Source organism: Hemitrygon akajei, chromosome 18 (genome assembly GCF_048418815.1).
Source record: "Hemitrygon akajei chromosome 18, sHemAka1.3, whole genome shotgun sequence".
Lineage (NCBI taxonomy): Eukaryota > Metazoa > Chordata > Chondrichthyes > Myliobatiformes > Dasyatidae > Hemitrygon > Hemitrygon akajei.
In genome coordinates, this window is record NC_133141.1 from 28,353,130 (window position 1) to 28,365,341 (window position 12,212).

Here is a 12,212-nt window from a genome sequence, read left to right on the forward strand (position 1 = left end):
CTTGTGATGTGAAATTTCTTAACTTAGTAACAGCAGTTCAATGCAATACATAATATCGAAGAAAAAATAAATAAGTAAATCTTGTTCAGTATACTTTATACAGCATAAGTATATTGAATAGATTAAAAATCGTGCAAAAAAACAGAAATACTATATTTTTTAAAAAGTGAGGTAGTGTCCCCAAAGCTTCAACGTCCATTTAGGAATTGGATGGCAGAGGGGGGGAAGCTGTTCCTGAATCACTGAGTGTGTGCCTTCAGGCTTCTGTACCTCGTTCCTGATGATAACAGTGAGAAAAGGGCATGTCCTGGGTGCTGGAGGTTCTGGAAGTAATTGATTCTAGAGGTAATTACTGTCCACCTCTTGCATTTTGAATTTCAAAAGCATAGCTTATCCAATCTGCTGCGGGAAGGAAAGTGTTAACATTTAGGGTATTGTAAAATCTGGCACTGAGACTCACAGATGGAGCATGGACCAGAGTGAATGAATTGTTCCCTAGCAGACATTTTATGCAAGTTGTCATTTTTGGACAACTGTTGGTGACGCTCGGCATTATGACATCGGGCAGGAAACATGGTGCAAAGTGGCTCTCAGGATACCAGAAGGGTTTTGACATTATGGCATCTATATGTGATCAAGTTACTTTGGTAAACTGTAACACACACACACACACACACACACACACACACACACACACACACACACACACACACACACACACACACACACACACACACACACACACACACACACACACACACACACACACACACACACACACACACACACAATCCTGATGAGTCCTGATGAAGGGTTTTGGCCCAAAACATCAACTGTTTATTCTTTCCCATAGATGCTGCCTGGCCTGCTGAGTTTCTGAGCAAACACGAGGAAATCTGCAGATGCTGGAAATTCAAACAACACACACAAAATACTGGTGGAACACAGCAGGCCAGGCAGCATCTATAAGGAGAAGCACTGTTGACGTTTCGGGCCAAGACCCTTCATCAGTTTCTGAGCGTTTTGTGTGTGTTGCTCGGATTCCCAGCATCTGCAGATTTTCTCGGAATTGTTCCCTTGACCTGCTTCTGACTGTAGGACACACACAGCCTTTAGCATTGAACTTATCCACGTGTGTATCTTTTGAGAAAGCTGAGGACAAGTGTTGTCCACCCCCTTGTTACCCCCTCTCTTAGATAGAGCCTTTTTCCCAGAAATAGAGGGCACAGGTTTACAGCGATAGGGGGGAAGATGTAATAGAATCCGAGGGGCAACCTTTTCACCCAGAGGGTGGTTCATATATAGAATTAGCTGCCAGAGGAAGTGGTTGAAGCCAGTACATTTACAACATTTAAAGGGTACTTGGACAGGCCCATGGATAGGAAAGGTTTAGAGGGATGTGGGACAAATGTAAATAAATGGGACTGGCTTAGATGGGAATCTTGGTCAGAACAGACCAGTTGGGCCAAATGGCCTGTTTCTGTGCTGTATGACTCTGTGAACTATATCAAAAGTACTGTACATTGTTTGGCAGGACTGGATGACTGGTTGTGAACAAAAATGACAGAAATTGTCAGTGACTGCCCAGCCATAGTCCTACTCAAGACATGGCGCCAGTGTGCAATAACCGGGCACCAGTATATCCAGTTATTGCTCACTCCCACACTTACCACTTGTGCATTGGTCTGATTGTAAAAAGCTTCTGCAAACACCGAGACCACAAAGACGTTAATGAGGAAAGACACAAACAAAGCCAGACAGGCTTCGATGAAGAAGTAACGATTCGCCTCCCTCACTTCCTTCTTATTGGCTCGATTCACATCCCTGGACTGAAGGAGAGAGGGAAAGAAAGAGAGAGAGAAGCGTCAGTTTCAGTTAGTCCCAGAGGTTGACGTCCCTCCCAGATTTTTGTCACCTTCGTGTTTCACATGAACTCAAAGCTTCAATCAGAATCATACTGAAATTCAAGATGTCTTTTATTTTAGCAATACACGGGGGGGGGGGCATAAAATTTGTGCAGAGCAAGATCCTACCATTTATGGGACTGATTTATGGGCTTACCTGTCCCCGTGATCATTAGCAAAATTTAAAGTGGACAGTTTGGGTATTTGATAATCAAGGAATAGAGGATTATGGGGAACTGGCGCAGTTGAGTTGAGGCCTGGGATGGATCATATCCTACGCTTATTTTCTTGTGTAATCACACTGAGTTGTTTTTATTTGGGATGTTGAGGATTACATACCTTCCATGGGAAATACTCGGAAGTCTTGGGTGAGGGCCTTGAACCATCATGTTCTGAGGAAGGTTGGAAATCAGGTAAGTAGGCTAGGTCAGACGATGACCTTTGCCTGATGTTGCTGATTCAGATCAGCTCTGGAGAAAGTCTAGGTGACCAGGATCAGAGTAGAATCCTCAAGAAAAGCCACGACCTTCCCTGTCCCAAACTCCTAGCCCCTAACTACCCTCTCCACAGGCAGCTGCTCCAGATGTCACTGAAGCTGTTCCAGAGCAGTGCATGTTAAACAAGAGGAGATGTTGGCAGTCATGAGGTGCATAAAGGTGGATAAAGCCCCAGGGTCTGATCAAATGTGACTTTGGACATTGTGGGAAGCCAAGAAATTGCGCAGGCCCTGGCAGAGAGATTTGTATCATCTTTTCTCTTTGGAATGAAGGAGGACGAGAGGTGACATGATAGACTTGTACAAGATGATAAAAGGTGTAGATCAGATGGATAGCCAGAGACTTTTTTTCCCCAGGGTGGAAATGGCTTATGTTGGGGGGCATAATTTTAAGATGATCAGAGGAAAGTATAGGGAGGATGCCAGTGGTTAAGTTTTTACACAGAGAGTGGTGATGTGTAGAACGCCCTGCTGGGCGGTGGGGGGAGGGGAGAAAGGTGGTGGTGAAAGGGGGAGCGATAGAGGCAGATGCATTAGGGACATTTTAAAAACTCTTACGTAGGCACATGGATGATAGAAAAATGGAGGGCTATGTAGGAGGGAAGCATTAGATTGATCTTGGAGTAGATTAAAAGGTTGGCACGACATTGTGGGCCAAATAGCTTGTACTATGCTGTCATGTTCTATGATCTATCATTAGCCACGGGTGAGGTACTAGAAGACTCGAGGGTGGCTGATGTTGTTTAAGAAGGGCTGCAAGGACAAGCAAGGGAACTACATGTTGGTGAGTCCAACGTCAGTTCTGAGGAAGTTACAGGTGAGGATTCTGAGCAGCAGTATCTACCTGCATTTGGAAAGACAAAGACTGATTAGGGGGAATCAGCATGGATTTGCGTGTGGGAAAACAGGTCTGGTGAATTTAATAGAGTTTTTTGAAGAAGTGATCAAGAGGATTAATGAGGGCAGGGTAGTTGATATTGTCTACAGGATCTAGATCAACTGGGGAAGTGGGCAAAAGAAATGGATAACGGATTTAACCCAGGCAAGTGCAAAGTTAAGTATTCTGGGAAGTTAAATGAGGGCAAAAATTACACAGTAAACAGAGCCCTGGGGAGTGTTGTAGAATAGAAAGACCAAGAGGTACAGGTACATTGTTCCCTGAAAGTGGTTTCACAGGTCAACAACGTGGTGGAGAAAATGGATGGTATTCTTGCCTTGATTCCTGAGGCATCGAATATAGAAGTTGTATGTCATGTTACAGGGTATATAAGATGTTGGTGAGATCACAGCTGGATCATTGTGTGCAGTTCTGGTCGCCATACTATAAGAAGGATGTGATTAAACTGGAGAGAATACAGAAAGGATTCACAATGATGTTGCCAGGACTGGAGGGCTTGAGTTATGAGAAAAGGCTGAGTTTGTTTCGCCAGGTACCTGGGTAGGAAACACTTAGAGGGATATGGAACAAATGCAGGCTAATGGGAGAAGATCAGGCGGACATTTTGGTTGGCATGGACAAGTTGGGCTGAAGGCCCTGTTTCTGTGCTGTATAACTTTATGAGTCTAAGTCCCAGAAGGTGCAATTCCCCTCAGCCTGCAGTTGATACCAATGACAGACGTTCACTCCATCAGTGCTTCAGAACTAGTCTGGGTTGAAATCAATCTAAGATAATCATTAAAATGAGGAAATGTGCAACAAGTTATCCATGAATTAATACTCCAAAACTAAGTGGAACGTATATGTAGAGCAGCCTTATGTCAGTGTTCTGTCTGGACACACTGCTCCATGCTCACTGGCTCTGACGGCCACTTACCCTGACCAGGGCGGAGTACAGGTAGATATTGTGAGGCATGATCACGGCGCCGACGATGCCAACTGCCTGCTGCAGCTGCTCGCTTTTACAGCCCTCGCAGATGGGCACAAACATCCCCCTTAGCAGCTGCCGCTGGTCTGGCTTCACAGTCACGTACTGCGAACGGAGAGCACAAGAACACAGTCAGTCAGATGAGTGATGGTACACTCTGCCCCGGCATCCCCAGACACAAACGTGCAGTCAACGAAGATCAAAGAACCTACTGCATCCGGAGTTCACAACGTACGGTCAGTGGCCACTTTATTAGGCTCGCCTGCGTGTCTGCTTGTTAATGCAAATATGTAATCAACCAATCACGTGGCAGCACCTCAATGCGTAAAAGGCACCGTGGTAGTGCAATTCCATTACAGCTCGGGGCGTCGGAGTTTGGAGTTCAATTCCGGTGCAGTCTGTAAGAAGTTTGTACGTTCTCTCCGTGACGACATGGATTTTCTCCAAAAATGCATTGGTTAGTAGGTTAATTAAACATTGTAAATTGTTCCTAGACTAGGCTAGTGTTAAATAGGTGCTTTTAAAATTTTCAAATTATTTAGAGATAAAACGTGTACAGGCCCTTCTAGCCAACAAACCACACCGCCCAGCAAGCCGCCTATTTAACCCTAACCACAGGAAGAAGGTCCCATGTGCCACCTAGGCACTAAGGGTTCAGACAATGTAATCACAGGACAATTTACAATGACCAATTAACCTACTAACTGGGCTGCTGTGTGGCGTGCTATACAGTATCTCTAAATAAAATTTTAAAATAAGCATGCAGACATGGTCACAAGGTTCAGTTGCTGTTGAGTCTAAATATCAGAATGAGGAAGAAATGTGATCTAAGTGACTCTGACCATGGAATGATTGTTGGTGCCAGACAGGGTGGTTTGAGTATCTCAGAAGCTGCTGATCTCCTGGGATTTTCACACACAGCGGTCTCAAGCTTACAGAGAATGGCACAAAAAATAATCATCTAGTAAGTGTTAGTTCTGTGGAACGCCTTGTTACTGAGAGAGGTCAGAGGAGAATGGCCAGACTGGTTCAAGCTGACAGGAAGGTGATAGAAACTCAAATAACCACATGTTAAACAGTGGTGTGTAGAAGAACATCTCTGAATTCACAACACATCGAATTTGAAGTGGATGGGCTACAGCAACAGAAGACCACGAACATGCTCTCAGTGGCCATTTTATTATGTACTGGAGGTACCTAATAAAGTGGCCACTAAACGTAGACTCCTCTACACTGGAGAAACCGGATTCAAATCGGGTGATGGCTTTGTGAAGCAGCTGTCACTTTAATTCTTCAACCCATTCCCACTCTGATCTGTCAGTCAGGAGCTGCCTGCACTGTCATAGTGAGGCACAATGCAAGCTTGAGGGACAGGTCTGATCTGTGATTTTACTGAATCTTCCTTTATCCATCGGTATAGCTTGGGCAGATCCCACTGCCCTGCGATAAGCAACACATAACTCAGACAAAGAACAGCATCTGTTTCTTTAACCCATCTGACTCAGATTTTTCCTTTGTCCTATCAGTCCCCTCCCCTCAACTTTTCTGCAACTTAAGCTAACTTGTGTTCTCTCTCGTCCAGGTCTGATGAAGGGTCAGTAACTGTTTCTTTTTCTGCGGTTGCTGCCTGACCAGTTGAGTGCTTCCCGCATCTTCTGTCTTCAGTTTAAAAAGTGCTGAGGAATGTAACTGGGCAACTTTGTTTAAAAATTAATTCACAGGACGTGAGGGTTACTGGCTATTTATTTCCCATCTCAAATTAACCCCTTGAGAGGGTGGGGGCGAGATGCCTTCTTGAACCGCTGCAGCCTTTCTGGTGAGGGAGCTCCGGGGTTTAGACCCAGTGATGAAGGAACAAAGATGTGTTCCCAGGTTACATGGAGTGGCACGGTAGTGTAGTGGTTAGCGTAACACTATCACAGCACCGGCGACCTGGGTTCAATTCCCGCCTCTGTATGTAAGGGGTATGTACAGTCTCCCCGTGACTGTGTAGGGTTTCCCCGGTGCTCCAGTTCCCAGATGTATGGATTGGTCACATGGCTGTAATTGGGCCGCGTGAGCTCAGAGGGGCTGGAAAGGTCTGTTATTGTGCTGTATCTCTAAATAAATAAGTCAGGCCGGTGTGCGAGTCGAAGGGAGCCTGTAGGTGGTGGTGTTCTGTAGCACCTGCTGCCCTTGTCCTTCTTGGGAGTGGGATTCATGGCTCTGCACACCCACTGAACTTTACAGATATAGAAACTCAAAGAGACTTGTGCTGATTGATTTGGTTATTCAGCCTGGGCCTAGCAGAATGGAGAAATTTACTTATACAGTCATCTTGTATCGTTGATTGATTCAACCAATGTTACTTGACTTCAGTCCATTCATGTACAAGTAGAACTTCAGGATACTGAACATCAGGCCCCAGATGGGCTCCTGGAGGCTGAATCTTTTACTGAGAAGCTTAGCAAAGCACTGGGGCAACAAACAGCTGGAGGAACTCAACTGGCTCCAGCAGCATCTGAGGGAGGAAAGGAATTGTCCATGTTTTGAGTCGGGGCTCTGCATCAGAGCTTTTGTTCGAGATTCCAGTAACTGCAGTCTCTGGGGCAACACACACAAAATGCTGGAGGAACTCAGCGCACCAGGGAACATCAATGGAAGTGAATAAGCAGTTGACGTTTCTAACCGAGACCTTTCTGCCTCCATTAGCAAAACGCTGCAATTATGTCAGGCAAATCACAAATGCATAATTCAGTAAGATTTAACGTATAAAAACAAGTACAAAAAGTAAAAGCAAATCCAAGCCCGATCTTTTTTCAGCATCACTGGGACTAAGTCCTCCCCAATAGCTCAGTGTGGGAGCACCATCACCAGACGTACTGTAGTGGTTCAAAGACACAGATCACCCCCACCTTCTAAAGGGATAAATAGGGATGGTCAGTAAAACCACAAGACATTGGAACAGAATTAAGCCATTCAGCTCATTGAGTCTGCTGTACTATACCATCATGGCTGATTTATTTTCTCCCCTCAGCCTGATTCTCCTGCCTTGTCCCCATAACCTTTGAAACCCTTACAAATCAAGAATCTAGCAACCTCCACTTTAACTATATCCAATGGCTTGGCCTTCACAGTCGTCTGTGGCAATGAATTCCACAGATTCACCCCCCTCTGGTTAAAGAAATTCCCCCTCATCCCTGTTCTAAATGGACATCCCTCTATTCTGAGTCTGTGCCCTCTTGTCCTAGACTCTCCCACAATAGGAAACATCCTCTCCACATCCACTCTATCTAGGCCTTTCAATATTCAATAGGTTTCAATAAGATTCCCCCTCATTCTTATATACTGCAAAGCGTACAGGCCAAGAGCCATCAAATGCTCCTCATAAGTTAACCCTTTCATTCCCAGGATCATTCTTGTGAACCTCCTCAGGACCCTCTCCAATGACAGCACATCCTTTCTTAGATATGGGGCCTAAAACTGGTCTCAATACAATGCAATCTGATCAATGCCTTATAAAGTAAATACTGACCTTGGCATTGACACTCATGTCACAGAGAAAAATGGTGAAGCAACTACATGGGTATACTAAATTTAAAAAAAAATTGTTCTAAGAAACCAACTTACCTCATAGCCAAACGTGATGGCCATAATTGCAATAAGGAACCCAAACAAAGCTTCCAGTTTTCTCAGACCTGAGGAGAAATTAGGCAACTGTTATATTGATCACCTGAACAATGACAATGGATACTGTTTGACCATTATCAAGATAACGGCCAATGAGATAAAAGTTGATTATGACTCAGTTTAAGCCAACGCGGACTTCAGTGTCCCCACTTGGAGGCATGAACGCATGTATGTCTGTCACTTACTCATTCCAAGGATTGCCAAAAGGGCAAACTTTTTCAGAGTACACGGGTAGTGGAAGGATTAAGAGAGAGAAATGCAGTGGACTGTGGGCATCACCAGTGCTCATGTGGAGCATTATTGCTTTTTGAGTCTGAGGGTTCCAACTTAAAGCTCCACTGCAGAACCTTGACTTGGCCGCCACAGCTGTCTGTGGCAATAAGTTCCAGAGATTCACCACCCTCTGGCTAAAGAAATTCCTCTTCATCTCTGTTCTAAATGTACAGAGGCTGTGCCCTCTGGTCCTAGACTAGGTCCAGTGATTTCTCATCTCCCCCCCACTTCTCTCCTTTTCCATGCTTCATTCTGGCTCTCCTCTTAACCCCTTCTCTTCTCATCATCTGCCCATCACCTCCTTCTGGTTCCCCTCCTCCTTCCCTTTCTCCCATGTTTCACTCTCGTCTCCTATCAGGATTCTTCTTCTTCAGCCCCTTAACTTTTCCACCTATCACCTGTCTTCTATGGGCAACCAAATTTTTGATCCAATCTGACAAGTCACTGTGGATCCCATACATCCTCATTTTCTGGGTGAGCTTACCATGTGGGGCTTTGTTGAATACCTCATTAAAATTCACGTAGACATCCACAGCTCTACCTTCATCACCTCCTCAGGACAGATATGACTTGTCTTGTGCAAAGCCATACTAATTAGGCCATGGTTTTCCAAACTGCTCGTAAATCCTATCCCTAAGAATCCTCTCCATTTATTTCCTACCACTACCATGAGATTCACCAGCCTATAAATTCCAGGATTATAATTTATTATCAGGGCTATGGACGGCCAGATGTGGAGACACAGGGTGCTCAGGCGTAGTGAGTACAGTTTGGACAAGGGCTCGTCTCTGAGACTAGCTGTTGGAGCAGGGAGTCACGTGGCACAATCACCTAAAAGTGACTGCTTTCAAGAAACAATTATCATTCACAACTGATATTAAAGATATTATAATACTTCCTCTTTTCCTTCATAAAGAAATGATAAATGACAGCATACTGATGAATGGAATCACGTCACTGGTTTTCCCACTCTGTGATCTAAACTTTTCCCATTCATGTACGTCCAAGTGTCTTTTAAAAGTTGTTAGTATACCTGCCTCGACCACTTCCTCTGGCAGCTAACACCACATACAGTAGATACCACCCTTAGGTTCCTATCAAATGTCTCCCCTCTCACAGTAAACCTATGCCCTCTAGTTTTTGATTCCCTAACTCTGGGGAAAGGCTGTGTGCATTCACCACATCTTTGCCCCTCATTGTTTTTATACACCTCAATGAGGTCACCCCTCATTGCCCTACATTTCAAGTCCTAACCTGCCCAACCTCTCATTGTAACCCAGGCCCTTTGCTCTAGGCAACAGTTTCATGAATCTTCTCTGCACTTTTCCAGTATAATAATATCTTTTCTATGGCAGGCCAACCAAAACTGTATGCAATACCTCACGCGACTCCCTTGTCCACTTGTCCCTCCCCACTGATCTCCCTCCTGGTTCTTTTCCATGCAAGCGGAATAAGTGCTTCACTGCCCCTACACCTCCTCCCTCACTACCATTCAGGGCCCTAAACAGTCCCTCCAGGTGAAGCGATACTTCACCTGTGAGTCTATTGGAATCATCTACTGTATTGAGTGCTCCCGGTGTGGCCTCCTGTAAATCGGTGAGACCCGACATAGATTGGGAGACAGCTTCACAGAGCACCTATGCTCCATCCACCAGAAAATGCGGGATTTCCCAGTGGCAATCGATTTCAATTCTACTTCCCATTTCCTTCTGACATTGTCAGTCCATGGCCTCCTCTACTGCCACAGTCAGGTTGGAGGCGCAACACCTTATATTCCGTCTGGGTAGCATGAACATTATTTCTCGAACTTACGGGAATTGCCCTCCCCCTTTTACCATTCCCCATTCTTTGTTTCCCTACTCTCACCTTATCTCCTTACCTGCCCATCACATCTCTCTGGTGCTCCTCTCCCTTCCCTTCCTTCCATGGGCTTCTGTCCTCTCCTATCAGATTCCCCCTTCTCCAGCCCTTTATCTCTTTCACCAATCAACTTCCCACCTCTTTACTTCACCCCTCCCCCTCTGCTGGTTTCACCTACCACCTGCCACCTTGTACTTCTTCTTGCCCCCTGCCCCCACCTTCTTACTCTGACCTCATCTTTTTTCCCAGTCCTGATGAAGTGTCTTGGCCTGAAACGTCAACTGCTTACTCATTTCCATAGATGCTGCCCGGCCTGCTGAATTCCTCTGGCATTTCATGTGTGTTGCTACATCTGCAGTCTCGCCAACATCTTATGCAACTGCAAGGTAAGGTGAGTGCACACTATCTTTTTCTCAATGTGTGGAACCAAAAACTAAAAGACATAGGTTTAAGATAAGAGATGAACAATTTAAATGGGACCTGAAGGGTCCCTTTAATATCTTTTACCTCTGCAAGTGAAACTTGCTCTGGCAGCTCATTCCATATATAGTACATCCTTTTTCACACAAAGGATGGTCTGCATGTGGAATGAGTTGCCAGAGGAGGTGGTAAAAGGCAGGTACCATGTGCAGTTAGATCTCCAGTTTAAATTAACCTCATGATCACCGCAGACTACAGGAAGAATGGAGATGGGCTAACCCCTATAGACATCAATGGATCTGGGGTTGAGATGGTGAACAGCTTTAAGTTCCTCGGCATCCACATCACCGAGGACCTCACGTGGTCTGTACATACCGGCTGTGTGGTGAGAAAGGCACAACAGCACCTCTTTCACCTCAGATGGTTGAAGAACTTTGGTATGGCTCCCCAAATCCTAAGAACTTTCTACAGGGGCACAATTGAGAGCATCCTGACTGGCTGCATCACTGCCTGGTATGGAAACTGTACTTCCCTCAATTGCAGGACTCTGCAGTGGGTGGTGCGGACAGCCCAGTGCATCTGTAGATGTGAACTTCCCGTGATTCAGGACATTTACAAAGACAGGTGTGTAAGAAGGGCCTGAAGCATCATTTGGGACCCGAGTCACCCCAACCACAAACTGTTCCAGCTGCTACTATCCAGGAAACGGTACCGCAGCATAAAAGCCAGGACCAACAGGCTCCGGGACAGCTTCTTCCACCAGGCCATCAGACTGATGAACTCACGCTGATACAATTGTATTTCTATGTTATATTGACTGTCCTGTTGTACATAATGTTTATTACAAATTAGTATAAATTGCACATTGCACATTTAGATGGAGACGTAACGTAAGATTTTTACTCTTCATGTATATGAAGGATGTAAGAAATAAAGTCAATTCAATTCATTTCAATTTGTGTGCCGAAGGTCCTGTTCCCATAGTTTACTGTTCTATGTACTAAAAGTACCTGACCCCTTTGGAAAAGTCATCGCAGATTCAGATTCATTTATTTATCACATGTACCGTACATCAAAACACACAGTGAAATGCATTGTTTGCCCAAACGTTTCCACTCATTTATCACCGGTGAGCCTGGTCCTGTGCTCTACTTCTCTATGTTCTGTATTCTCTTTTCTAATTTCAGTTCTAACGAAGGAATTTTCACCCTTTCTCCATCCACAGACACTGCCTGACCTGTTGAGTGCTTCCGGCGTTTTCTATTTTGACAACAGATTCCTGAATTAGGAGCGTTGCAAATGTGAGCACGTGATTAGTTTCATGATGCAACCAACCGGACTCACGACTGAGGTGTTGCACCAGTTAGCAATCTTTCCCCGCCCCTTTGGGTCACTTTGCTTTCACTATGTCCACAAGTTTCAGGTACGTCGCTGGTGAAGACGTCAGGTAATGGGAGGAGGTGGCTCCGATATCCTCCCATATTCCAAAGACACATGGGTTAGAGTTAGTAAGTTCTGGGCATGCTATGCTAGCACTGGAAACATGGCAACACTTGCGGGATGCCCCAGCACATTCGTGACGCAAACAATACATTTCACTGTGTGTTTCAATGTACTGTACATGTGGCAAATAATGCTAATCTCTTTAAAGGCGACAGGACCAGATACCATCCCAGCTATAGGACACGACAGCTGTGCTCCAGAAAGAGCTGTGTCTCTGGCCCA

General features: G+C 45.1%; 1 protein-coding gene across 3 annotated transcripts in view; it reads right to left on the reverse strand.

The window, feature by feature from the left end:
• LOC140741229 (natural resistance-associated macrophage protein 2-like) overlaps positions 1-12,212 on the reverse strand; it is a 90,601-nt gene that overhangs the window by 21,928 nt on the left and 56,461 nt on the right. For all 3 annotated transcript variants that reach the window (XM_073071189.1, XM_073071190.1, XM_073071191.1), the window contains 3 exons: positions 7,875-7,942; positions 4,215-4,370; positions 1,671-1,829 (listed from right to left, as the gene is read on the reverse strand). In XM_073071189.1, coding sequence (XP_072927290.1) covers positions 1,671-1,829; positions 4,215-4,370; positions 7,875-7,942 — 383 coding nt within the window. The remainder of the gene's footprint in view (positions 1-1,670; positions 1,830-4,214; positions 4,371-7,874; positions 7,943-12,212) is intronic.